Genomic DNA, 24,912 nt, shown 5'->3' with positions numbered 1-24,912 from the left:
GGTTACCAGCTGGGCCCGCCCGCCCGACGCAGGCGCCTCACAGCCAATCGGCGGCTGCCACACTGCGGCCCGAGCCCGGCTGGGGGGTTGGGACCTCCGGCTGCAGGTCCGCCTGGGCCAGACGCGCGAGCGCAGGCACAGGGTGCGTGGTCGCGGCCGGCCTTCGCAGTCCCCGCCGAGCCCCGACCCTCCCAGCCGCCCCTAACCTCACCTCGTAGCCATGCGCCCCCGCTGCCGAGCGCTGTTCCCCGGCGTGGCGCTGCTTTTCGCCGCGGCCGGTCTCGCTTCTGCCTCCGACGTGCTGGAACTCACTGACGACAACTTCGAGAGTCGCATCTCCGACACGGGCTCTGCGGGCCTCATGCTGGTCGAGTTCTTCGCCCCTTGGTGAGGCCACTCAGCCGGGGCGAGGGAGGGAGGGCGGGAGGCCGGGGGCGAAGGCGCGGGAACGGTTGGGCCTGCGCAGCGCCAGCGCCCTCCCACCATTTCAGCAGGCCCGGCTGCAGCCGGCAGATTTCCCAGCCCCGGGGAGCCGAGCTGCCTCGCCGAGAGCGGACAAGTCGGGACTGCCTGGGAACGAGATCCGGGAAGAAAACCCCAAGGCCCGGCTCACGTAGGGCCACATCTTTACCTCGTTGCTCTTGCGGCACTTCCTATTTGCAGAGGGTTTAACCACCCCTACCCCGCTTAGATTGGTATCTTTTTTCCTGGCTGAGTCAGTGTTAATGCTCTCCATCTTCCGAACGGTGTCTTTACAGTTTCTGGCTGAGTCAATGTTTAATGCTCTCCATCCTGCAAACGAGGCGTCCCAAGGCCTTATATCGGAAGCGAATGTTTGGCCAGATGCAGAGTCCCTGGGCCCCCAGAGTACTTCCTTTCTATTTGCCCCACGCCCCGCAGCCATTGGTTTCTAGCCAAGGTCACTCAGTGGCTGCAGAATGGTAATAAGTGCTTTCTTGAGGCCGACAATTATTTTGTCCCATCGCATGGTGCACACTTTCTCCATTAAACTGATCACATTTCAGCACCAACAGAATCCCTTCAGAAAGGGTGGGTGAAAACCGTAATGCCGTCAGAAATCTGTCTCAAGTGTCGGTTTTAATTAGGATTTCTGAAGAATGTCCAGAAAGATTCCAGTGAGAAAGTAACCATTATGGGGAGAAATAGTTCGCTTCAGGGTGCTATAACCGCTGAACAGGTGTGTGAATTCTTTAGGATACAGCTAACTCAAAAAGTTGGGGGTGGGGGCGTGAGAGCAAATAGGATTTCTGACTCAGTAGACCTGATTTTTTTTTTTTTAAAGCCCCAAATCTTTACCACAGAGAGCCGTGATTATTTTCAGGCCTGGGATGGCTCAATGTATTCATGCTGATTACAGTACTTAATTTTTTAACTCTTGGTGCAGTACCTTTAATGAAAAACGGTTTGTATTTAAAAGTATCAGTAAAAGTTGGAGTATAACTTTCACTTGCTTCTAACTCTGTCTTCACTCAGCAAGGGTTCAGCAGATTTGCTGGGGGTAATACTAGAAGTCTGGTGATGAAGACCACCTGAACCGGAAAGATGTGTTAGGGGCAAGAGATTTTGTTTTCAGCTTGTGATGGATTTTACCAGCGGGGCATTCCTGTGGGCAGCTGGTAGTATTGATTACACATCATAGGTGGTCTTTCCTTATATATCTTCAGAAGTCACATTCCATCTTAGAAGCAACTTCCCAGTCATATAACCTCACTGTTAATTTTGAAGGGGTGTAACTGTACTTAGAGTGTCAGGATGGGGTTGTATCAAAACTGGGTGGTGCTTTTGTGACTATAGGGGTCAACATAAAGTCAGTCCCTGGAGACTAATGGGCTAGACTATTAGATTGAAGCAGGTCCCCCCCCCATTAAAGGTATTCTTTCCTACTTTAAATTGTTGCATGTGCTTCCCTAAAAACTGCATATCCCATCATGCCCTAAACTCCCCCCAAAATTGGGTGGATCCCTGCTGTGGTGTCTGCTTTTAATTGGTCTAGAAGGTAAGGTAATCCTCCACAATGCCAGCAAGCAGGATCGGTTTTCTGAGTGACTAATTTGGAATCAAGGAAGTCTCCTGTTAATAATGTCCTGATTTCTTTACATTTAACTATTTTTATTAATACTAAAGCTAGAAATGTTTTCTGACTGCTGTAATCCTTTGTACAGAACTAGCTCACAAGTTAGATAGGAACAGTTAAAGAATCCCATTGAAAGTAAAATTGACCTATTTTAAGCAAGTTTTTTATCTCATTTATTTTTGGGTATTTTTTGCACTTTCGGTTTACAGTGAAAGTGAAAGATTTTTTTGCATTTGACTTTGTAAACTTAGATTTCCATTATGGAGTTAATCATCTGTGTAATTTGTAAGGATGGGAATATATGAATTTCTCTGGGGAAATAAATAGCATTACTTAAATGCGATAGTATCTGAAAATTTATTGATCAACATTAAGTTTTAAGTCCTCAACATCTACTTATGTTGTAGATTTGTGATCTACCCTCTAGGACAGTGGTATTAAATGATATTTGATATACAATGTTTCTGGAGTACATATTGGAAAACACTGGATAGTATAAAATGAAATACTTCTTTTTATACATGATGATTCCCTTTCTTGGAATTTCTGATGTATCCTTCCACCCCAAATTGATCTTTTCAACAAGATTTAGCTCCTTGGACAACTAACTGATTGCTTCCACCTCTCAGTTGGGGCCTAATATTGTCTGTCTGTCACTCCTTCTAGACTGGTGTTTCTATAAAGAAAGGACTGTATCAGTTTTTCTGTCAGAGACATTTGTCACATGAAGTAATGATTGTTGGGATTCAGTATTACTGCTAGGTGCCATCCCTGAAGGTGATGGAATTGTTTATTTTAATACTGTCTAGGACTGGGTAAAAGAAGTAGTGGTAAATCTTCATACTCCACCTGAGTTCCATTCCTGGTGAATTTGAAGAAGGCTCTCTCCTCTGGTCTCTCAGGAACTCGTTAAACAGCTTATTCCTTTGGGCATTTGATGACCTTATGGATGCAGCAAATGCTTAGGACAGTGGTTTTCAGATCCAGCCCTGATACTTGCACACATATGTCCCCTTACACCGCTGGTTCTCACCATGGGTATTTTTTATATGCATCTGGGTTGATACCCACTGGTCCAGTCTACTTATTTTATACTATTCTCTTCAAATGTTTTGAGGTGGTTGAGGTGAAACTATTCTTAAATCTGTTGCCTCAAGCTTCTTGAAAATTATATATTCAACAGAAATCTCTCTTTTTCTTTTTTATTCTCATTGCTGTCGCTCTGGTCCAAGCTTTCATTATCTGCCATGTGAAATATATTATCTTCTACGTGGCTTTTATTTTTATCTCTATTTTCTCCCTTCCTGTTATATATATTGCTGACTGATGTAGTCTTAATACACATAACACATTATCTTTTAATAACAACAAACAGAGCCTTACACAGTTCTCCGAGTATCATTGTCACTAGTAATTTTACCTTTGCGCTACTATTCCCCTTTATCTAAAATACCCCAGGACGGGTCCAGGCTGAAGCCTTAAATTTTTAAAGGCCCAGATCCAATTTTAACATTTTTTAACCTTTTTATTTTTAATCTTTGAGCCCTTATATTCTCCACAGCCTGAATTTCTCAGATAAATTGGTTATTTTATTAAATCATTTAGGGCCTGTGTTTTGTTGGAATGCAAGTACACGAGTTTTTACTTTATTTTGCAATTTAAAGGAATACAGAGGATGTAATGAATAATACCATATTCCACATACATGTAAGATGCCACGGATTGTGAGGGGAATCCTTATTTCATGTCTCACAAAGAAGGAAGTCCGACCATTGAAACTATGACATGATTGCAGGGCACATGCCAATTTTAGATATAGTAAAATGTGCAACCATGAAATACAGTATAGGGAATACCATTTATTCACCACTTGGTCTAAAAATTAAAGCCAGTACAGTTGAAGCCTATTACATCCCTTCCTCATTCCTTCAGTTAAGCTTTCTAATGATTATTTTTGAATAGAACTCCTAAAGACACTGAAGAATATAAGCTCTTACATAGTCCTTTGTTTTAAACAAGTTTTAGGGGCAAAATGTTTCCAAGTTATTTGTCCATCACTTAATAAAATAAATTTTGAGACTACTGGCTATGAAATTTATGAAATTAAGTTTGTTCTATGTTTCTTTCTGTTTTTGCTATCTGGGAAGGTCACAGAACTACTTTACCTTCTCAACGTAGTCCCTCTGCAACCCCATGGGTTTTAAAGAGATGACATAGCTGGTGCTAATTATACTTGGATAAGGAGGAGTGTCTCCCCATCCCCCCATTGCATATACAGTGTGCCTATGGGACTCTTAGTACTTCCCAGGCCAGGAGCAGGTGTTTCTGATGACCCTCTGGGAAAATACTCTGACAATATTTTATCCCAATCAGTTCTTAAAACCAGAAGAACTGTAGCTGTAAAAATAAGGCTTGCTGTCTTAAATACATCATTCTAATGCTGTGTTGAAACTCAGTTGAGAAGAAAAAAAGACTCCAATAGCTGCTGAAGTATCTATAGCAAATGAGTGCCTTTTGGGCCTCCTTCTGCTGCCGTCTCAAACCAGGTTTTTAGACAAAGAGATTCCTAGTGAAGGAGTGGAGAAAAGGTACCTGATAGTGATTTTTAAAGAGTTAATATCATACTTGGAACTTAAAAGGTTTCAGTCACTGTATTTTTAAGAATCATAGTGCTGGTTTCCTAAGGAAAAAAATGTGCTTTCTTTTGGGAAATGCTGCCAGAAATGGGATTGCTGCTATCTTGCTCTCATTTTATCCTCATTAATTGGTCCAGAAGGCTTGACCCCTTTCTCTCTTTAATGTGGGGTTTAATTCTGACTATAGCATTCAAGGCTCATTTATACTTTTAATTGAGAAAGTATTTAATTGAGCAGTTTGCCTGCTCTGAGCTAAGCTAGTCCTGTAGAGTCAACTTCAGGTTAGGGATAGTACTTTTGCCCTTGAGAGCTCTAGTTACTTTATCAGTAATGGCTGTTGTTCAGGTGATGTTTTTGCTTTTGGAAGCAGTTAACTAGTTCAAAAGTAACATTATAGTTTGAGGTTCATCCTAGAGAAACACAGTTAACAATCTTGAAGGATTAAAATGAGAATTTGGCCCTTTTTTTTTTCTTAATGTATTTATATAGGTGTGGACACTGCAAGAGGCTTGCCCCTGAGTATGAAGCAGCAGCAACCAGATTAAAAGGAATAGTCCCATTAGCAAAGGTGAGTCTAGGCAGATTCTTCATTAAAGAAAATGGGGTATTTTCCATATGATCTCACAGATGAACACATGCAAAGGGGGAAAAGGAAAGAAAGGAGAGAGGAAAATAAGTCATAAGCGACTTTGAGGGTAGAGAACAAACTGAGGATTGATGGAGGGAGGTGGGTGCGGGATGGGCCAGATGGGGGATGGGCATTAAGGAGGGCACTTGTGAGGAGCTCTGGGTGTTGTATGTAAGTGATGAATCATTGACTTCTTCTGAAACCAATTTTTTTTTAAGATTTTATTTATTTATTTGTCAGAGATCACAAGTAGGCAGAGAGGCAGGCAGAGAGAGAGAGAGGAGGAAACAGGCTCCCTGCTGAGCAGAGAGCCTGATGTGGGACTCGATTCCAGGACCCTGAGATCATGACCTGAGCTGAAGGCAGAGGCTTAACCCACTGAGCCACCCAGGCGCCCCTGAAACCAATTTTTTTAAAAGATTTTATTTTAGAGAGCATGTGCCTGAGTTGGGGGAGGGGCAGAGGGAGAAGGAGAGAATCTCAAGCAGACTTCACTAAGCACGAAGCTGGGAGCCTGACGTAAGCCTGACACCAAGCTGGATCTCCCAACCCGGAGGATCATGACTTGAGCAAAGATCAGGAGTTGGACACCTTAACCGAGCCACCTAGGCACACCTCCAGGAACCAATATTGTACTGTATGTTAACTAACTAAATTTAAAAGGAGGGGGTATAAATAGTAGTTTGTGAAGTTTACATTCATTTTTCTCTACTCTTATGGTACATGAAGAGAATACTAGTTTCTGAGCAAATATACAACTGATTTAATTATGGTTTCTAAAGATTAAAAGTAGTGAAACTAAGGGAATTACTGGAATAAGAAAGAGGTAAATTATATGGTAAAAAAGAATTAAGGGCAAATATGGAAAGTATAGTCATCAAGGTCAGAGGAAAATTATTGAATAAGTGAGTTCCCTAAACTACCTTACGATATTCATAGTGATAGGAATAGGAAAATGACAGGTTGTTTTAAGTATGTAACTGGTCAACTATAATAAACTTGGTATTTGCTTTTGTAGTAGTAGTAATGCTTCTAGAATTCTGCCATTATTCTATAATAAATCCATAGTTACTACAGTATAAAAGCTCACATCTTGGAGCACCTGGGTGGCTCATTCGGTTAGGTGTCAGGCTCTTGATTTTGGCTTAGGGTCATGAGATTGTGCCCCACTTCGGGCTCTGTGCTGAGTGTGGAGCCTGCTTGAGATACTCTCCCTCTTGCTCTGCCCCTCCCCTCGCCCATGTGCTTGCACCCTTCCTTTCTGTCTCTCTCAAATAGATAAATCTTTAAAAAAAAAGCTCACATCTTGGTCAGCCTCAGATAAATAGTTCATACATTTATAGGACTGTTTTTGGAAACTGCTTTTAATCCTGATGTTTCTATGGCGGATTGCCTTGGGGGAAAAAAATTTCAGTCCTGATTTAATTCCTGCCTTGTGTGGCTATAGCCTGTGTTACTATGGACACATTATTTCTCTACACCTCAACTGATGTTAAAGCATTGGGACCATACCTCAAAATCTGTGAAGAGGAAATGAAATAACAGATGCAGGGTACGTGTAGCACTGCCGACTTTAGAGTAAGTGGATAAATAGATAGGAATCGTTTTCCATATTGTTTTTCTTCTTCCTGACAGGTGTCTCTAGATCTACCTAGTTAGAGTTTAGCCCATAGTCAGACTGTCTCAGGGAGCGTATTCAAGTGCTGGTACTTTGCTAATAACTCTAGATGATTTGCCAAATCAAATTATACTCCATCCCACCTAAAGGATATGTACCTCCATCCATCCCCTTTATAGTAATCATTATCAGAGGTAAAAAGGTACTGTTAGTCATTTAAGTGATTTATTCTTCACATATTCTAAGGCAGAAAGAAGGTGGAAACCACTGTTTTAAATAATAGAGACTTTGAGGGAAGAATTTAAATAGTCATTTATGCATTTCGTAGGAGGTCCAGCAATGGTGATTGTGATATAACTAGCCCAGCACCAGTCAGCCTTTAAAATATATGTTCTGTGGTATGTGTGCAAAGAATTGCTTGATCCTGTTATGATTTGAGCAGTCTTAATATTTTGGGAATATAGGAGGAACCTGCAACAAGCATCTGGATAACAGATGGTTCGTGTATTTTAATCTTTAGGTTGACTGTACTGCCAACACAAACACCTGTAATAAGTATGGAGTCAGTGGATATCCAACCCTGAAGATATTTAGAGATGGTGAAGAAGCTGGTGCTTATGATGGACCCAGGACTGCTGGTAAGGATCCTGGATTACATTTTGGAAACTGAATTTGTTAAGTACTCTGTTTTTGTAATAGGAACATGACATTTTTCTATACAACATACTGGTAATCATAAAAATTTCTCATCTAAGGGGTGCCTAGGTAGCCCAGTCAGTTGGGCATCTGCCTTTGGCTCAGGTCATGATCCCAGAGTCCTGGGATCAAGCCCCACATTAGGCTCTCTGTTCATTGGAACATCTGCTTCTCCCTCTCCCTCTGCCTGCTTCTCCCCCTGCTTGTGCTCTTTGTCTCACTCTGTCAGATAAATAAAATCTTAAAAATCATCATCTAAGAGGTCAATTTGGTATCTAACAAAAGACTTCTTTAAAACAGAGTATATAAATAATGTAGAAAATATTTGAACTTGAATTAAAGGTCTACTGGCATTTTTTCATTTGACGTATTTACTGAGTACTTAACTCTGTGACAGATATTCTAGATATACTAGGTGCTCTGTATTTCTTGATAAAACAGACAAGGTTCCTACTCTTCATGTGCTTACATTCTGGGAAATGTTTTAATGTGTAGAGTTTCAGTTTTGTGAGATGAAAACAGTCCTGGAGAATGGCTGTGCAACAGTGTGAATGTACTTAAAGCCACAGAACTGTATACTTAAAAATAGGATAATAAATTTTACGTATATGTTATCACAGTTAAAAAGTATTTAATTTGGGGGCGCCTGGGTGGCTCAGTGGGTTAAGCCTCTGCCTTCGGCTTGGGTCATGGTCCCAGGGTCCTGGGATCGAGCCCCACATCGGCCTCTCCCTTCAGCGGGGAGGAAGCAGGAGGAGCCTGCTTCCTCCTCTCTCTCTCTGCCTGCCTCTCTGCTTACTGTGATCTCTGTCTGTCAAATAAATAAATAAAATCTTTTAAATTAAAAAAAAGTATTTAATTTGAATATGCAAGATATATTTAGTTAGTTGATAAGAGCATTAAAGAAGAGAAATAAAACCATATGTTGTGCTAGTGACTGGGTTTGGGAGTACCACATCATCAGTGTTATCAGGGCTGTCTATAACCTTTGAGCTGAGACCTGAATAATGGGTATGAGCTAGCCTTGAGAAGATCTGGGCCAGAGCCTTCCACACAGAGGGAAAAGCTCTAAGGTGCACAAAAAGGCCTTAAGGTATAACTGAGCTTGATGAGTACAAGGGGCAGAAAGACCATGTGGCAGCAGTATAACTAGCATGGGTGTTAGATGAAGCTTTTTATTTATTTATTTATTTATTTTTAGATTTTTAAATTTATGTGGAGTGGAGGGAGATAGCATAACAGGGGAGCAGCAGAGGGAGAAGCAGGCTCCCCATTGAGCAGGAAGTCTGATGTGGGGCTCGAGCTCAGGATGCTGGGGTCATGAGCTGAGCTGAAGGCAGATGTTCATTTGTTTGTTTGTTTGAAGATTTTTTACTTAGGCATTTGCGAGAGACTATGAGCGAGGGTTGGGTGGAGAGGCAGAGAGAGAAGAGGACTCCCATGATAAGCAGGGAGCCCGATGGGAGGCTCCATCCCAGGACCCCAGAATCATGCCCTGAGCCGAAGGCAGATGCTTAACTGACTGAGCCACCCAGGCTGGATCCTCTAGGGCCTATAATTGATGAGAAAAAATATTTTATACAGTTTTGCTTTGAGTCTTTCAAGTAATGACGTACATTTTATTTACCTTTTCATGATGGAAAGCTAAGAGAAAAGTGGTTCAGTTGGGTATTTTCGGGAGATGGAATTTTTTTAGTCTATGTGATTGTTACATACAAGCTCTGCAGAACATGGCTACTACCTAACTCTTCTATGGGCTTAAGATTGTTTCACCTTTGGACCTTTGTCCTTGTTGTATTCCCAGCCTGAAATGTTTTCCCCTTTGTTTGCTTGGCTCGTTCCTTTTTGTCATTCGGATCATGGCTTGAATTTTACCTCCCAGACGCTTTCACATACCACAGACCTAAAGTAGCCACCCAGCTTTTTCTTATCACATCATCTTCTTAATTCTCTACATAGAGCTGCTTATTAGACGATTTTTAAATTATTTATTTGGGGATTTTTTTTTAATTGTTTGGAGATTTACTTAAAATGTAAGCTCTAAGAAAGCAGAGACCTTGTTTATTTTATTTAGTACACTGTCTCCAGCACCCAGACTCTTCACATGTAGTAGATACTCAGTAACTCTTTGTCGAATGCATGAAAAAATACTTTGACTCCACTGAGGTCATTTAGCCAACACTAAAATTTGATACGTATAAGCACAGAAAGAAAAAAAAAATTTTTTCCTAACCGTGAAAGTATTAATGAAGAGCCCCATGTTACTCAGATTTTATTTGTTTGATTTAGGATGGAATTAGCAGTTAGAATTACTCAAATGTTTTTCTGAACTTGATCATGTCTTAACTAAATTATAGGTGAACCCAGTGAGACTGCTACTGGTCAGATAATGTCACTTGGCCTGTAACATAGGTTTCTTAAATTTAAGAATTTCTTAGTATCTGACAGGGAGGCCAGATGTTTGGCTACTTAGAATGCATAATTTTGTTCACGTACTTCTCTGCGAACTATGCTGTTTGTCCTCCTTCTCAAATTGGTTGCTCAGTACTCCCTTTAAACCTTCCACAGAATTTTAAATGTTTAGGGAGAAAAGTAACACTTTCTCATCATAGCCACAAGTTAAAGTTCTCTGTAATTTGTATCATGACATAGTAATAATAATCCCCTTAGAGACTAAACAAATCATATTCAATTTCAGTTAACCTGTTAATGCATCCCCTCCTATGTGAGGAATTGAGGAAAATATTTGAAAGGGAAAAAAGCCCATGACTGGAGAGAGAAGGAAGAAACGTGAGAAAAAATGCAGAATAGGCTAATCATGTTGAAAGAGTTAAATAGTACTCTGTTTTAGCCAGTAACAAATCAGTAGAATACTTAGATGAGAAAGGGGGTGCAAGAGGTAGAATATCATGGAGTAGGAGCATTGCCTTTGTCTGGCGTGTGGGCATTTTGAGCCTATAAATAGTTTTAGTGGACCCCAGAAGTAGCTTAATGGTCTGTCAACTAGGCTTAAGGGGTAAGATGATTTTTTGTGTTTTCTAAATTGTTTTACTTATCTAGCCCATTTCACCTCAGTAGGAAAATGTGATGTAGGTGGATCCTATACATGGCATAATTTGACCTATATATAGTTAAAACCGTTGTACTAGCTAGCCAACTTTGTGCAATTTCTGCCTTTAAAATGTAAGGCTACAAGTGACTCTGTGCTACTTGAGAATACAGGATTTGTTTTCTTAACTTATTGGTAAAGTGGATGTTTCTCAGACTTAACGTACTAATAAGTATTATTCTAGAGCTAGGTATATATCACTGAGCAAAAGAGACAAAAATCCTTAAGCCTTTTGATTTTACTTTGTCGTGGGAATAGATAGATGAAAATAATGAGGACAGAGAATGAAAGTGCTATAGAGAAAAGTAAAGCCGGGGAAGGGAATTCAGGAGCATTGGAGGTAAGTTTTAGTTTACAGTACAATGGTAGGGAGAACTTCCGTTGAGAGGATGGCATTTGAGTAAAGACTTAAGGAGGGCTCCCTGCTCAGCCAGGAGTCTACTTCTCCCTCTCTCTCTGCCCCTCCTCCCACTTCTGTGCATTCTCTCTCTTCTCTCTCAAATAATAGAAATGTTTAAAATTAAAAAACAAAACCAAAAAAACTAAAGGAGGTGAGGAAGGGAGCCAGGAGGATATCTGGGGAAAGAGTGTTCTAGGCAGAGAGAATAACATGAAAAGAGGCATTATTAATTTTTACTGTTATAAACCCTTTAATAGATCCCTGGTAGGGGTATAAATAAGTATTCTCTTTGGAGAGGTAGTTTGACAATTATAAATGCATGTATTCTTCGATCCAGTGAATCTACTTCTAGGAATTTACCCTACAGATCTACTCAGTCATGTGCAAAATGACATTAGTACAAGGTTGTTTATTGCAGAACTATAACAGCAAGAAATTAGAAACAAATGTCCATCATATGTGTCTGGTTGAATAAATTATGGTACATCCATACAGTGAAACACTATGCAGGTGTAAAAAATGTTGGGGTGTAGCTCTTCATGTACACTGGCGTAAATTATCTCCAAACTATATTAAATGACAAAAAATACAGAATAGCATAGGTGTATGCTGCCATTTGGAGAGAAAAGAAAGAAAATAAAAATGTAATTGCTTGTTTATGCATGGTATGTCTGTTTTAAAGATTATATTTTTAAATACTCTCCACACCCAACATGGGGCTCCAACTTAGAACCCTGAGATCAAGAGTCACATGCTCCACTGACTGAGCTAGACAGATGCCACCCTTTCAAATCTTTGCGTTTTGAATTATGTGAATGATTGCCTTCTCAAAATTTTAGAAATTTTTGTTGCTATGATCTTTCATCTTATCTTTTAAGATGGAATTGTCAGCCACCTGAAGAAGCAGGCGGGACCAGCTTCAGTTCCTCTCAGGACTGAGGAAGAATTTGAGAAGTTCATTAGTGAGAAAGATGCTTCTGTGGTGGGTAAGTAGCAAATATTTGATTATACAACAGTCATCAATTTGGTTTCAAAACCCCCCTGTATCTGAGTAAATAACAAAAATAAACCAGTTTAGGAAACCTTGTGGGCAGTTGAAAAGACAACTCAGATTTAGGTCATCATTACTATAATGGGAAAAAAATTGGTTTTATTGGAGTGGCTTTGTGTTCTTAAAAATAAAGATGTGATTCTAGTTAAAGACCCAAAATAGAAATATCTTCAGCTTTTTCTATCACATCTCAAACTCAGAGATTTAAGATTGAAAGTAAGGTTTTAGGATAGGAGGATACTAGTAAATAATAAACCTCTGTGTCTGCTGTTTTCATAGTAGTAGGGGATTTGTGTCTTGAGATCGAATTGGTAGGATTTGTATACTTTGCTTTCTTGGATGTTATGGTATCTCATTTTATCCTTAAAATAACTTGCAGTTAAATACATTCTACATCTTGAGTGTTCTTTCTTTTATTTTAAATGTAATGTATAGGGGCGCCTGGGTGGCTCAGTGAGTTAAAGCCTCTGTCTTCGGCTCAGGTCATGATCCCATGGTCCTGGGATCGAGACCCACATCGGGCTTTCTGCTCAGTGGGGAGCCTACTTCCTCCTCTCTTTCTGCCTGCTTCTCTGCCTACTTGTGATCTCTGTCAAATAAATAAAATCTTTTTTTTAAAAATGTATAATCTATTTGACTTAAAAACTAAATTTAAACTTAAAATCTGTGTTTTTGCTTCTCTTAATCTCATAATTATAATAAAACTGACTTTCTAGCAGTAGAAGATGGTTTGTAATGTAAATTTGACTAAAAGCTACATCTCATCATCTGGATTTTACTGATTCTGTATATTTTCAATATATATTGTGTATATTTTCTGTATTGTCTGCTTAACTATAAACAGACATTTAATAAACACTTAGGTTTCAGTCACTTTTCTAGACTCGAAGTTCTGACAAGTCAAAAAATACAGTGAAGTAATTGATGATTTATTTTAACATACTGTCTTATTTGATCCTTCTGACACCTAAAATAGTCCCTGAAACTCTTAAGAAGTTAAGCAGTTTGCCCAAATCTGTTTAATTGTTAAAAACTGGAAAAGCCGTAAGCTCTGACAAATCCTCACCCTTGGCTCCCTGGGACAAATTTTATTTTTTAAGGGTAGAGGGAAAATTCTCATCCAAAGTATTTTGTCGGATATTCTAGGTAGTCACAGCAAAGCAGACCCAGTCCTGTTGCTGGTCTCACTTTGCTTACCTGTGAATAGAATGAAGGCTTTGAAAATAGAAGAATTTTATGGGATGCCCAGGTGGCTCAGTCGGTTAAACATCTGCCTTCGGCTCTGGTCATGACCCCAGGATCCTGGGATTGAATCCTACATCCGGCTCCTTGCTTGGTGGGGAGTCTGCTTTTCCCTCTGCCTGCCACTCCCCCTGTTTGTGTTCTTTCTCTGACAAATAGATTTTTAAAAATCTTAAAAAAAAAAAAAAGAATTTTAGTATATGTGCTGCTGAAGTGAGCACAAAAAATAGAAGAATTTTGAAGTTTGATCATGTTTCAGCACTTTATGTTTCTTCCTTGTGTTTGACATTTTTTGTAAAGGTTTTTTCAACGATTTATTCAGTGAAGCTCACTCTGAATTTCTAAAAGCAGCCAGCAACTTGAGAGATAACTACCGATTTGCACACACCAATGTGGAATCTCTGGTGAACAAATACGATGATGATGGAGAGTAAGTGACTCCCTTGTAAATTTCTGGACCAAGTACTAATTGTATGAACTGGTGATTTTTATGCCTGTTTCTTCAAAAGATTTATTACAAGTGCTAGGAACTGTTGCTGCCTTTGAAATACATCTAGTAGGGGGAGACAGTGAATATATTTAAAAATGTAAGTGTTAAGTGAGCATTATAGGTGTTACAGTAGAAATGTATGCAGGGTGTGCTGGAAGAACAGGGAGTGATTTTTTTTTTTTTTTTCCCCCTTTGGAGTGGGGAGTGGTATCAGAAGAAAAGGTATGTCTTGAAAGATAAGTTTTTCAAGGCAGGTTATGGCAGTTGAGGTAAAAATTATTCCAGGGGTGCCTGGATGGGTCAGTGGGTTAAGCCTCTGCCTTCAGCTCAGGTCATGATCTTGGGGTCCTGGGATTGAGTCCCACATTGGGCTCTCTGCTCAGCAGGAGTCTGCTTCCCCCTCTCTCTCTGCCTGCCTATTTGTGATCTCTCTTTCTCTCTCTCTCTGACAAATAAATAAATAAGTAAATCTCTTAAAAAAAAAAAATTATTCCAAGGGCGCCTGGGTGGCTCAGTGGGTTAAAGCCTCTGCCTTCAGCTCAGGTCATGATCCCAGGGTCCTGGGATTGAGCCCCGCATTGGGCTCTCTCTGCTCAGTGGGGAGCCTGCTTTCCCCTCTCTCTCTCTGCCTGCCTCTTTGCCTACTTGTGATCTATCTCTGTCAAATAAATAAATAAAATCTTAAAAATAAATTAAAAATTAAAAAAGAATTATTCAAGATAAGGGCACCTGGGTGGCTCAGTGGGTAAAGCATCTGGCATCTCAGCTGAGATCTTGGTATCAGAGTCATGAGTTCAGTCCTCAAAACCATTATTCCTGGAATGCCTTGGTGACTCAGTCGGTTACATGTCTGTCTTGAGCTCAGGTCATGATCCTGGGGTCCTGGAATCGAGTCTTGTATTGGGCTCCTTGCTCAGCAGGGAGCCTGCTTCTCCCTCTGCCTGCCACTCTCCCTGCTTGAGCTCACTCACTCTCTGACAAATAAATAAAATCCTTTAAAAAAAAAAGAAGAAGAAGAAGAAGGGAGGTCTGGGTGGCTCAGTTGTTAAGTGTCTGCCTTCGGCTCTGGTCACAATCCCAGAGTCCTGGGATCGAGCTCCACATCAGGCTCCTTGCTCAGCAGGAAGCCTGCTTCTCCCTCTCCTAATCCACCTGCTTGTGTTCCTTCTCTCACTGTGTGTCTCTCTGTCTAATAAATAAAATCTTAAAAGAAAAGAAAAGAAAAGAAAAAAAACATTATTCCAGGTAGAGCAGCAGAAGTGAAGGCCCGAAGATATGCAATGACTTAGGAATGTTGAGATCTGTAGTACTGCTGAGTATTGTTTATAAATGTGGTGATAAGGAAAGGTAAGCAGAGACCAAATTACAGAAGCTTTTAAGTGCATACAAAAGAATTTGGATTTTCTCTTTTAGTCATTTGAGAGTCATTGTTTGAGTGGGAAAGTAATGTGATTTTTGTGTTTCAGAAAAATTGTTGGTACCCATGTGATGATAGTTTGAAAGGGGAGGAATGACAAGGCAGTAAGAGTCCAAACTAAGGGTGACCACTGAGAAACTAAATGAAGGCAGCATTAGGGACATGGAGAAGGAGAGAGTATAAAAAAATGTAAAGAATAGAATTTGGTCTCTAGCCATGTGTAAAAAGAGGAAGCTCTAGAATGAATCTAGGTTTCTGTAACTTGGATGACTGGGCTAACAACAGTCATCATTAAGCTGGGAGAAGACGAAAAGAAACAAATTCAAAGGGATTGATGATGAGTTCATTTTGGCCTAATGAGTGAAAGTTTGTGAGATATCCCGATGGTGAAGACCCAATAGGCAACTGGATAAATGAGGTTAGAGTTCAGGGAAAGTTCTAAACTAGAGATAAATATTTAAAGAATTATTGAAACCATGAGACTAGATGAGATTACTCAGGGTAAGCATATAAAGAAGAAAAGTGTGCCAAGGGCTAGTGTTACTGGTTTATATGTGCCATTTACTATTGACTCATTTGATTCTCTTAACTAGTGACACAGATCTGTTACTATTTTATAGAGGAGAAAGCACTCAAAGAGGTTAAGTAATTTGCCTATCTTCACAGCTGGTAAGTGGCAGAAGTAGGATTTGAAACTAGAAGGTCCCAGATGCAAAGTTGTAGGTCTGTCTTTTAGATTAAGACACACCAGGTCTGTAAACGGACGTGGAGCCACAGCCTGTGGCTCATTAAGCACATTGCCTATCGGTCTGTTACCTTCGATATGTTTTTCATTGTGGCTGCCTTTAAAGTGGCCTATCAGCTTCTGATTAGAAGTCTTATTGAGAAGACCTTACATGAAGGGTGTCTTAAAGTCATCATGTGTAACATCATTAAAGGTTATATTTGAAACTGCTGGATTTCTATTTTTTTTTTTTAAAGATTTTATTTATTTATTTGACAGAGAGAGATCACAAGTAGGCAGAGAGGCAGGCAGAGAGAGAGAGGAGGAAGCAGGCTCCCTGCTGAGCAGAGAGCCCGATGCGGGACTCGATCCCAGGACCCTGAGATCATGACCTGAGCCGAAGGCAGCGGCTTAACCCACTGAGCCACCCAGGCGCCCTGGATTTCTATTTTTTGAGAATAACTGCTCTGAAGTTGGTAACTACACTAAAAAAAAAAACCCCTGCAGTATTAGCCCTGGTCATGTTTTTGCTTGCCCAGTGTGTTTGTATTAGGTTCCCTTTGCTATGTAGTTACCCTGTGTTCTTTTAAGGTGCCTGTGTTTTTTGTTTTTGTTTTTGTTTTTTTTCCAATTTTTTTTAGGAGGGGGTGGGGGGGAGAGGAAAGGGAGAGAAAGAGGATTTTCAGCAGACTCCCTGCTGAGTGCAGAGCTGGATGTGGGGCTTGATTTCACTACCGTGAGATCATTACCTGAGGCAAAATTGAGTCAGACATGTAAGCCACCCAGATACCCCTAAAGTGCCTGTGTTTTAATTGACATAAATTTAGTGATTAATAATGGATGAGTGAGAGAGGGATATAAGGACTTAAAGGGCTGAAGCTTAGAGAAGAACCGGGTGATAAAATTGTGTGGGTGGGGGCTACCTGGGTAGCTCAATTGATTTGAGTGTCTGACTCTTGATTTCAGCTCAGGTCATGATCCTCAGGGTCATGAGATCAAGCCCTCCGTCTGGTTCCATGGAACCTGGTTAAGATTCTCTGTCGTCTTCTCCCTCTGCCCCTCCTGCTGGTGCTCTGCCTCTAAATAAATAAATAAATTGTATGTGGCTGTGTGTTCAGTGTGGGGAGGAGGAATGAATGAAGGAAGACCTAGAGGTGAGATACTAGTAGTTAGAATAGTGGTATTTTCTGGGAAAACTGGCACTTGATATAAACCCGTGAGTCAGAACCAAATTGGGGTTCAGTTTTAGCAGAACAAGTGTAGAAATTAAGGAATTTGCTTTAAGTGTTCAGTGGAGTGAGGAGAGCTTGGTTTAGGTAGAGGGGCAAAATAGTACCAGCAAGAGAAAAATTGGTGAAGTTGGTTTATTGGGATAAGAGAAGTGTAGAACAAAGGAATTTCTAATGAACTCAAGCTAAACATTATCTACAATTGTATACCTCCCTATGGAATTTTATAGCTGGAAGAAATCTTTTAAGATATTTCCTCTGCTGAAGTAATTCTTTTACTATGTGGGAGAGTTGGATTTTCAAGGGGCGTGCCAGGCAAGGTACCTTCCAGTAAGAGTAAGCTCTACTGTATTGTACATCCTGGGTTTTGGGGGTAAGTTGGGTTCTGTTATTATTTTTAAAAGTTTGGAAAGTAGGGGCACCCGGGTGGCTCAGTGGGTTAAAGCCTCTGCCTTCGGCTCAGGTCATGATCCCCAGGGTCCTGGGATCGAGCCCCGCATTGTGCTCTCTGCTCACCGGCGAGCCTGCTTCCTCCTCTGTCTCTGCCTGCCTCTCTGCCCACTTGCGATGTCTATCAAATAAATAAATAAAATCAAAAAAAGTTTGGAAAGTAATCATCTACTCTAACCTCCTTAAATCCCCTTTTGTACTGAAGAAAAAGCTAAAGCCCGAGAGGATTCAATTGATACCTAGCACAAGGTCTTTAAAATTAATGGTGTTACGATTAGAATCAAGGTCTCCTGGGTGCCTGGGTGGCCCAGTTGGTTAAGCGACTGCCTTCAGCTCAGGTCATGATCCTGGAGTCCAGGATCCTGGAGTCCCAGGATCTAGTCCTGCATCAGGATCCCTGCTCAGCAGGGTATCTGCTTCTCTCCCTGACCCTCTCTCCTCTCATGCTCTCCCTCCCTCTCATTCTGTCAAATAAATAAATAAATAAATCTTTAAAAAAAAAAAAAAAAAAGAATCAAGGTCTCCTAACTTTCCAGTGCAAGGTTTATTAAACCTTCATATCCAATTATTGCACCTGAGATTAAGGTGATGTAGTACCTTGGCTTTGATGACGTTATGTTGCCAAGTCTGTGTTCCCAGAAAAGAGTCCTTGTATGCTTAAATCATGACAGTAAAAGTGGCAGCAAGAGTAGTCTGAGCTTTAAATAAAAGATGGAAGATCATTCTGCTGCTGCCTACCTACTAGTAACTTTTTTTTTTTTAAGGGGTATCACTTTGTTTCGTCCTTCACATTTAACCAACAAGTTTGAAGACAAGACTGTGGCATATATAGAACAGAAAATGACTAGTGGCAAGATTAAAAAATTTATCCAAGAAAACATGTGAGTACCTTTTTATATCTTGTTTGGGATTTCTTGGCTTCATTATAGTTTTCTTACCTCGGTTATTAAGCAGACCTATGCTTTGGATTAAATAGCCTTATTCAAAGGATTGAACAATAATAGTTGAAGTTTATATTAAAGCAGTAATGTGTGAACCCTAGGACTCTAGGACTCCCTAGAAGATATATTGCTCAGTACTTATCCTTTATGTTGAAAGTTTCTTTACTTTGTTAAGTGCTGTCAGTTACTATGTGATCGTTCCATAACATAGTGAAACCTACCAGATTTGATAATGGATTATTTATTTCAGTTTTGGGATCTGCCCTCACATGACAGAAGACAATAAAGATTTGATACAGGGCAAGGACTTACTTGTGGCTTACTATGATGTGGACTATGAAAAGAATGCTAAAGGCTCCAACTACTGGAGGAACAGGTAATAAGGATCATTTTTCTCCTTAGTAAATCGGTTTACCCAGTGTGTAAACAGTTTCTTCTAATTATCCTGTTACAGTGTATGATGTGAGGGCCGATAGGAATGGGAACAGTTGACTCCCAAAAATCATTTGAAGGGGCACTTGGGTGGTTCAGTGGGTTAAAGCCTCTGCCTTTGGCTCAAGTCATGATCTCAGGGTCCTGGGATTGAGCCCTGCATCAGGCTCTCTGCTCAGCCTCGAGCCTCCTCTGCCACTCCCCCCCCCGTCCCCCGCCTGCCTGTCTGCCTACTTTTGATCTCTGTCTGTCAAATAAATAAATAAAATCTTTTTTAAAAAGAAACAAAATTGAAGCTGTAAGGACAAGTAACAAACTATTTCCAAAATCTCTTGGACCTATCTCCATAGGATAGGTATTCCTTTGCTTTGTGACATAGCTGGTTCCTAACTTCCCAGTAAAAGATGGAAATGTGATCTAGACTATAGATATTAAATATTCAAATATTAAGTGATTTAAAATATTAATTTTAATCAATTGATAAATCAAATATTAAGTACTATAATGTCTAATATTTTGATGCTAATTAAACTATTTAACTTAAAATATTGGTTTATTAATATTAAATAATAATATTTAAAATATTGTGCCTATTTGCCCATTGAAACTTTTAGTGCATTGCATCCTTCTAAATTTTCTTTTCTGATCAGTCATTATGCCTATAATATTTTAGTTACATAAATTAGCAAGCTTCAGTGGGAATGGACTATTTGATTGATACCACCAGTTTGGCAGTGACGTTCTGTAAGACATTGGAGTGGACCACAATTCTGTGTCGGTGCCCAAGAATATAGTTCAGACTGATTCCAGAGGGCAGCATGGACTGTAAAATTTAGTCTTTGCTTTCTAGTATCTTGCTTCTTGATTTTACAAGTGTTTTACCACTAGGGTATAAATACTGGTATAAATATCTTGTTTCCCACAGAGTGATGATGGTAGCAAAGAAATTTCTAGATGCTGGAAACAAACTCAGCTTTGCTGTAGCTAGCCGCAAAACCTTTAGCCACGAACTTTCTGATTTTGGCTTGGAAAGCACTGCTGGAGAGATTCCTGTTGTTGCTATCAGAACTGCAAAAGGAGAGAAGTTTGTCATGCAAGAGGAGTTCTCGTGAGTTACAAGTTAATGTGGGTTTGGGATTTGATTCTGCAAAGACACTGAAAACCTTTTATACTACTAAGGATTTATAAAGAACATTAGAATGTGAGGATAGGTCTCCTAGCTAAGACCTGCGATTGTCATTTTTCTCAGTTAATTATAGGTATTTAAGGATAACAATCCTCAATAAATTCTGAAAACTAACAAAAGGACAGCAGCTTGGGATACTTAGGTCATTTCTACCCTGCCATTAGAAATAGTAGATAGCATTGGACAGTCCGAGACTGATGTAATTTCAGACCAGTGCAGCCCCCTCCCATCCCTGTAGAATGTCTTTTCTTCTTGGAATACTACCCTGGCCTAAAGTAAACTCAGGGAATGGAAAGGTCTTAAAAACCCCAGAAAAGTATGACTTTTCACCTTCTGAGACATTGGGAGACCAAAACCAGAGAAAATCTTCCTTGTGAACAAATCAGTAAAACAGAATACCATAAATGGGCGGTATTCTCTAGAGCAACAAAGACCTGGTTCTTTTGCAGAAGTAAATTTCCAGAAGACCAGTGTTTCCTTCTCTGACCTTCCTAATCCACAAAGTACACACTAGAAATATAAGGAGATGGTTTCTGTTCAGTCAGTAGATCTGCATATTGAGAGAGAAGCTCCTGTTTTTAGCTTCCAGTTTCTAACCTGGAAATTAAAGCTAGAATATGTAGAAACAATTCTAAGAAATTACTTTTAATTCTCTGTGGAAGATTAAGAAGGCCAACCCTTGTCTTTCTAATTGCAGGCGTGATGGCAAGGCTCTTGAAAGATTCCTGCAGGATTACTTTGATGGCAACCTGAAGAGATATCTGAAGTCTGAGCCCATCCCAGAGAGCAATGATGGGCCAGTAAAGGTGAGGTGTTTAAAGCCTCATCAAGGCTCTAAGCTGCAGCCTGTCCTCATTTCCCCCTGTATGCTTAGTTTTATTGAGATAGAATTGACTCTCCTCATTTCTTTATTCCAAAAAATGCTGGGTTTAAGTGAGACCTTGGTCGTCATGCTTTTTATTTTGTTTGTCCTCCCCTCCCTGTATCATAAAATAAGCGTTGGCAGAGTTCACAGTGTTCAGAAGGAGCAAAAGCATAAAATCTTAGAATTTTGGGAGGTATTTATATTAGAACTAAGTTACTCTTCGGGATAGAGCCAGCTAACCTCAAGGAATAGTTTCAGAATTGTTGCTTTGAGATTAGGGAAGGGTTGGGTAGTGCTTACTTCCTGTGGCTCCCTGAACAAAGTTTGACAGGTGACAAACACGGGAATGAGTTAGAAAATGACCAGAACATCCTTAATGTAATCTGTAAACATGATTTGGGTTTCAATGACATATTTTCAGTGACAGTACATCAAATTTGAGAGGGTTTGGGTCCAGAAACAAATATAGCATGTAAATTTTATTCTTCACCTTGCCTTACCAACTAGAGAATCTTTGGTGTATTCCAGGTAGTGGTAGCGGAGAATTTTGATGAAATAGTGAATGATGAAAATAAAGATGTACTGATTGAATTTTATGCTCCTTGGTGTGGTCACTGTAAGAATCTGGAGCCTAAGTATAAAGAACTGGGAGAGAAGGTAAGTTTGAACCATATTCTGAAGATAAAATTTGAGTTAGGAAGTTGACACACATATTCAGCTTTGGCTAAATTAGTTAGGTATACCTAAGTACTGCTAGATTTCTTTTCAACTGTCTGCTGTTTACTTTCTCCTGACTGCCCCCTAGTGTCTCTAGCCTGTACAGTGCTTCAGACACCTGTTCGGACCTTCCACTCCAAACACTCAAACTAGATTATAGTTAAAGGTATTCAGGCTTCTGAATTTTGGTGATTTATTTGAATCCATTATGTTTCTCTTGACTTAGCCCTTGTACTTTCTTATTTAGGCCAGGTAATATTGAAGGTAGATGTAAATAGAGTCTTAATATGGAGAAATCGAGAGAGAGAAGGGACACTGTAGAAAGCTAGATATAGTGTACAAGCCTCATTATTCCTACCTGAGCAGAACTTATTCGGGTGTTTAAAAATGAGGTTATTTTAAGCTCTGATTTGGCTAAGGGTCCCTCAGTCACCAAAAAATGAAAGTTTAAAGATCTAACCTTTTTATTAACAGCTCAGAAAAGACCCAAATATTATCATAGCCAAGATGGATGCCACAGCCAATGATGTGCCTTCTCCATATGAAGTCAGAGGGTAAGTAGATTAAATGCTAATAAAATTGTCTAGGCAATTGACAGGGAAAAAATAAGCTTATAAACTATTTATTGGGCATAGTTTATGGAGTAGATTCTTCATTGCAGTTGAGCACAGAACTGCTGATGCCTTCCTGGCTTGGGAGTTGTACTGCATGGGCCCACATGACTGCCACAGATTTTGTGAGCTCTCCTATTACTGAGTTTTGATAGGATGTAACCTAGCCACTGATGGAGAATAGTATCTGGTTAGAAATTGAAATTGGGGCACCAGGGTGGCTTAGTCGGTTGAGCATCCAACTCTTGATTTCAGCTCAGGTCATGATCTCAGGGTTGTGAGATTGAGTCCTGCACAGGGCTCTGTGCTCAGCATTTGCTCCCCCACCCCTCCCCTCATGCTGTCATGCTTTCTCTGCTCTCAAATAAATAAATCTTTAAAAAGGAGAGAGAGAAATCATGAGGGGTGCCTGGGTGGCTCATTTGCTTAAGCGGCCACCTCTTTATTTCAGTTCAGGTCATGATCTCAGGGTTGTGAGATCAAGCCCTGGGTCGGCTCTGCTCTGGACATGGAACCTGCTTAATATTCTCTCCTCCATCCCTGCTTGCACACATGCTCTCTCTCTCTCTCTCAAAAAAAAGAGGGGGGGGGCGCCTGGGTGACTCAGTTAAGTATTTGCCTTCGGCTTAGGTCATAATCCTAGGGTTCAGGGATCCAGCCCTGCATCCTGCTCCACGGGGAGCCTGCTTCTCTCTCTGACTATCCTTGCTGCTCCCCTTGCTTTTGCTCTCTCTCTGTGTCAGATAAATAAAATCTTCCAAAAAAAGAAAGAAAGAAAGAACAGAAATAGAAATCATAAGAAGTTATTCCTAGAAACAGTTTTTGGGGAAGTATATGTTGGAGTTATTCCAGCACCTGAATGAGTTAACACTTTTTTTTTTTTTAAACCCAGTTTTCCTACCATCTACTTCTCTCCAGCCAACAAGAAGCTAAATCCAAAGAAATATGAAGTAAGTGGGTTGTCTTATCTCCCCACAAATACACACATACACATACATATCCAGTTGAGTTTTATTTAACTGGAAACATTCAATTTCATGGTCAATATATGTGGTTTCTAATGTGCTTTTATAAAGTCAAAAGTCTTCCTATTGGGGAAAAAATCCAAAGTTCTTTAAAAGGTTAAATTTTCAGAGTGATCTTTCTGTTTTCAGGGTGGCCGTGAATTAAGTGATTTTATTAGCTATCTACAACGAGAGGCAACAAATCCCCCTGTAATTCAAGAAGAAAAAACTAAGAAGAAGAAGAAGGCACAGGAGGATCTCTAGAGCAGCAGCCAAAAATGCCACTTTGTAAAAGGACTCTTCCACCAGAGATGGGAAGACTGTTGGGGAGGACTGGGACCCATATGGGATTATTACTCTCAGGGCAGAGAGGACAGAATGGATATAATCTGAATCCCGTTAAATTTTCTCTAAACTGTTTCTTAGCTGCACTGTTTATGGAAATACCAGGACCAGTTGATGTTTGTGGTTTTGGGAAAAATTATTTGTGTTGGGGGGGAATGTTACGGGGGTGGGGGATTGAGTTGGGGGGTTATTTTCTAATTTTTTTTGTACATTTGGAACAGTGACAATAAATGAGCCCCCTTTAAACCGTCTTTTTTCCAAGAGATGGGGAAACCAAGGTTTTCTAAATCAGCACTGTCCAGTAGAACTTTCTGCAATGTTAGGAAAATTCTATAATCTTCATTGCCTAATACATGTAGCTACTGGGCATTTGAAATATGGCTAAGAACACATTGTAATTTTCATTGATTTAAATAGTCACACAGCTAATAGCTACCATTGGTCAGTGCTGCTGTAGACCCAACTAATTGGGTCCACAGTTATAACCTGTAAATCCTTTACAAATTTCATCACTTTCTATCCTTACATGTTAGGGCCCAGGCCTCTAGCCTGATGATGAGAGCAGGTGAGGGACCTTTCTTGTTGGGCTCCATTTCCGGCCCTGCCCATACCCTAAGGATGGGTTACTATTTACCCTTGCCATGTAGCTGAGCATATTTATACTTCCCAAGGGCTAGTCTCTGCCCAAAAATGTCCCTGGAAGGGTGTGGCATCAGATCGGGGTTCCATCCAAGCTGTTTCAGGAATTGCTGACAGAGCTGGGTGCAGCTCTCTCCCCTAAAGCCCAGGGTGTGGCCCATTAACTTCCCTCTCCAGTGGAACTGGGAAAGACAGTATCATTCCCGGTTGTGAATGAAGCATCCACTTTTCTTCTGCAACAATGAGGAACAAAAAGGATAGGACTGGTGTGATCTTTTGTTCAAATGAATTTCCCTCTTTTTGTGGGGAAATCCTAATCCTGTCTGCAGTTTTCAGTACTGATTAATTCCAGACAGGAGCCCTATTTGTAGGTGATCCTCAACTGCT

The 24,912-nt window shown here is 40.3% G+C and overlaps 1 protein-coding gene across 1 annotated transcript; it reads left to right on the top strand.

The window, feature by feature from the left end:
* The first annotated feature begins 109 nt into the window (after positions 1-109).
* Positions 110-24,137, top strand: PDIA3 (protein disulfide isomerase family A member 3). Its single transcript, XM_044232299.1, has 13 exons — positions 110-387; positions 5,221-5,299; positions 7,498-7,615; positions 12,061-12,168; positions 13,776-13,905; positions 18,550-18,666; positions 18,977-19,102; positions 20,084-20,266; positions 21,042-21,150; positions 21,738-21,866; positions 22,401-22,480; positions 23,430-23,487; positions 23,692-24,137. The coding sequence occupies exons 1-13, from the start codon at positions 221-223 to the stop codon at positions 23,803-23,805; spliced, it is 1,518 nt and encodes a 505-aa protein (XP_044088234.1). The 5' UTR covers positions 110-220; the 3' UTR covers positions 23,806-24,137.
* Positions 24,138-24,912: the final 775 nt, after the last annotated feature.

Source organism: Neovison vison, chromosome 13 (assembly GCF_020171115.1).
Source record: "Neovison vison isolate M4711 chromosome 13, ASM_NN_V1, whole genome shotgun sequence".
Lineage (NCBI taxonomy): Eukaryota > Metazoa > Chordata > Mammalia > Carnivora > Mustelidae > Neogale > Neogale vison.
This window is presented reverse-complemented; position numbering and strand designations above follow the sequence as displayed.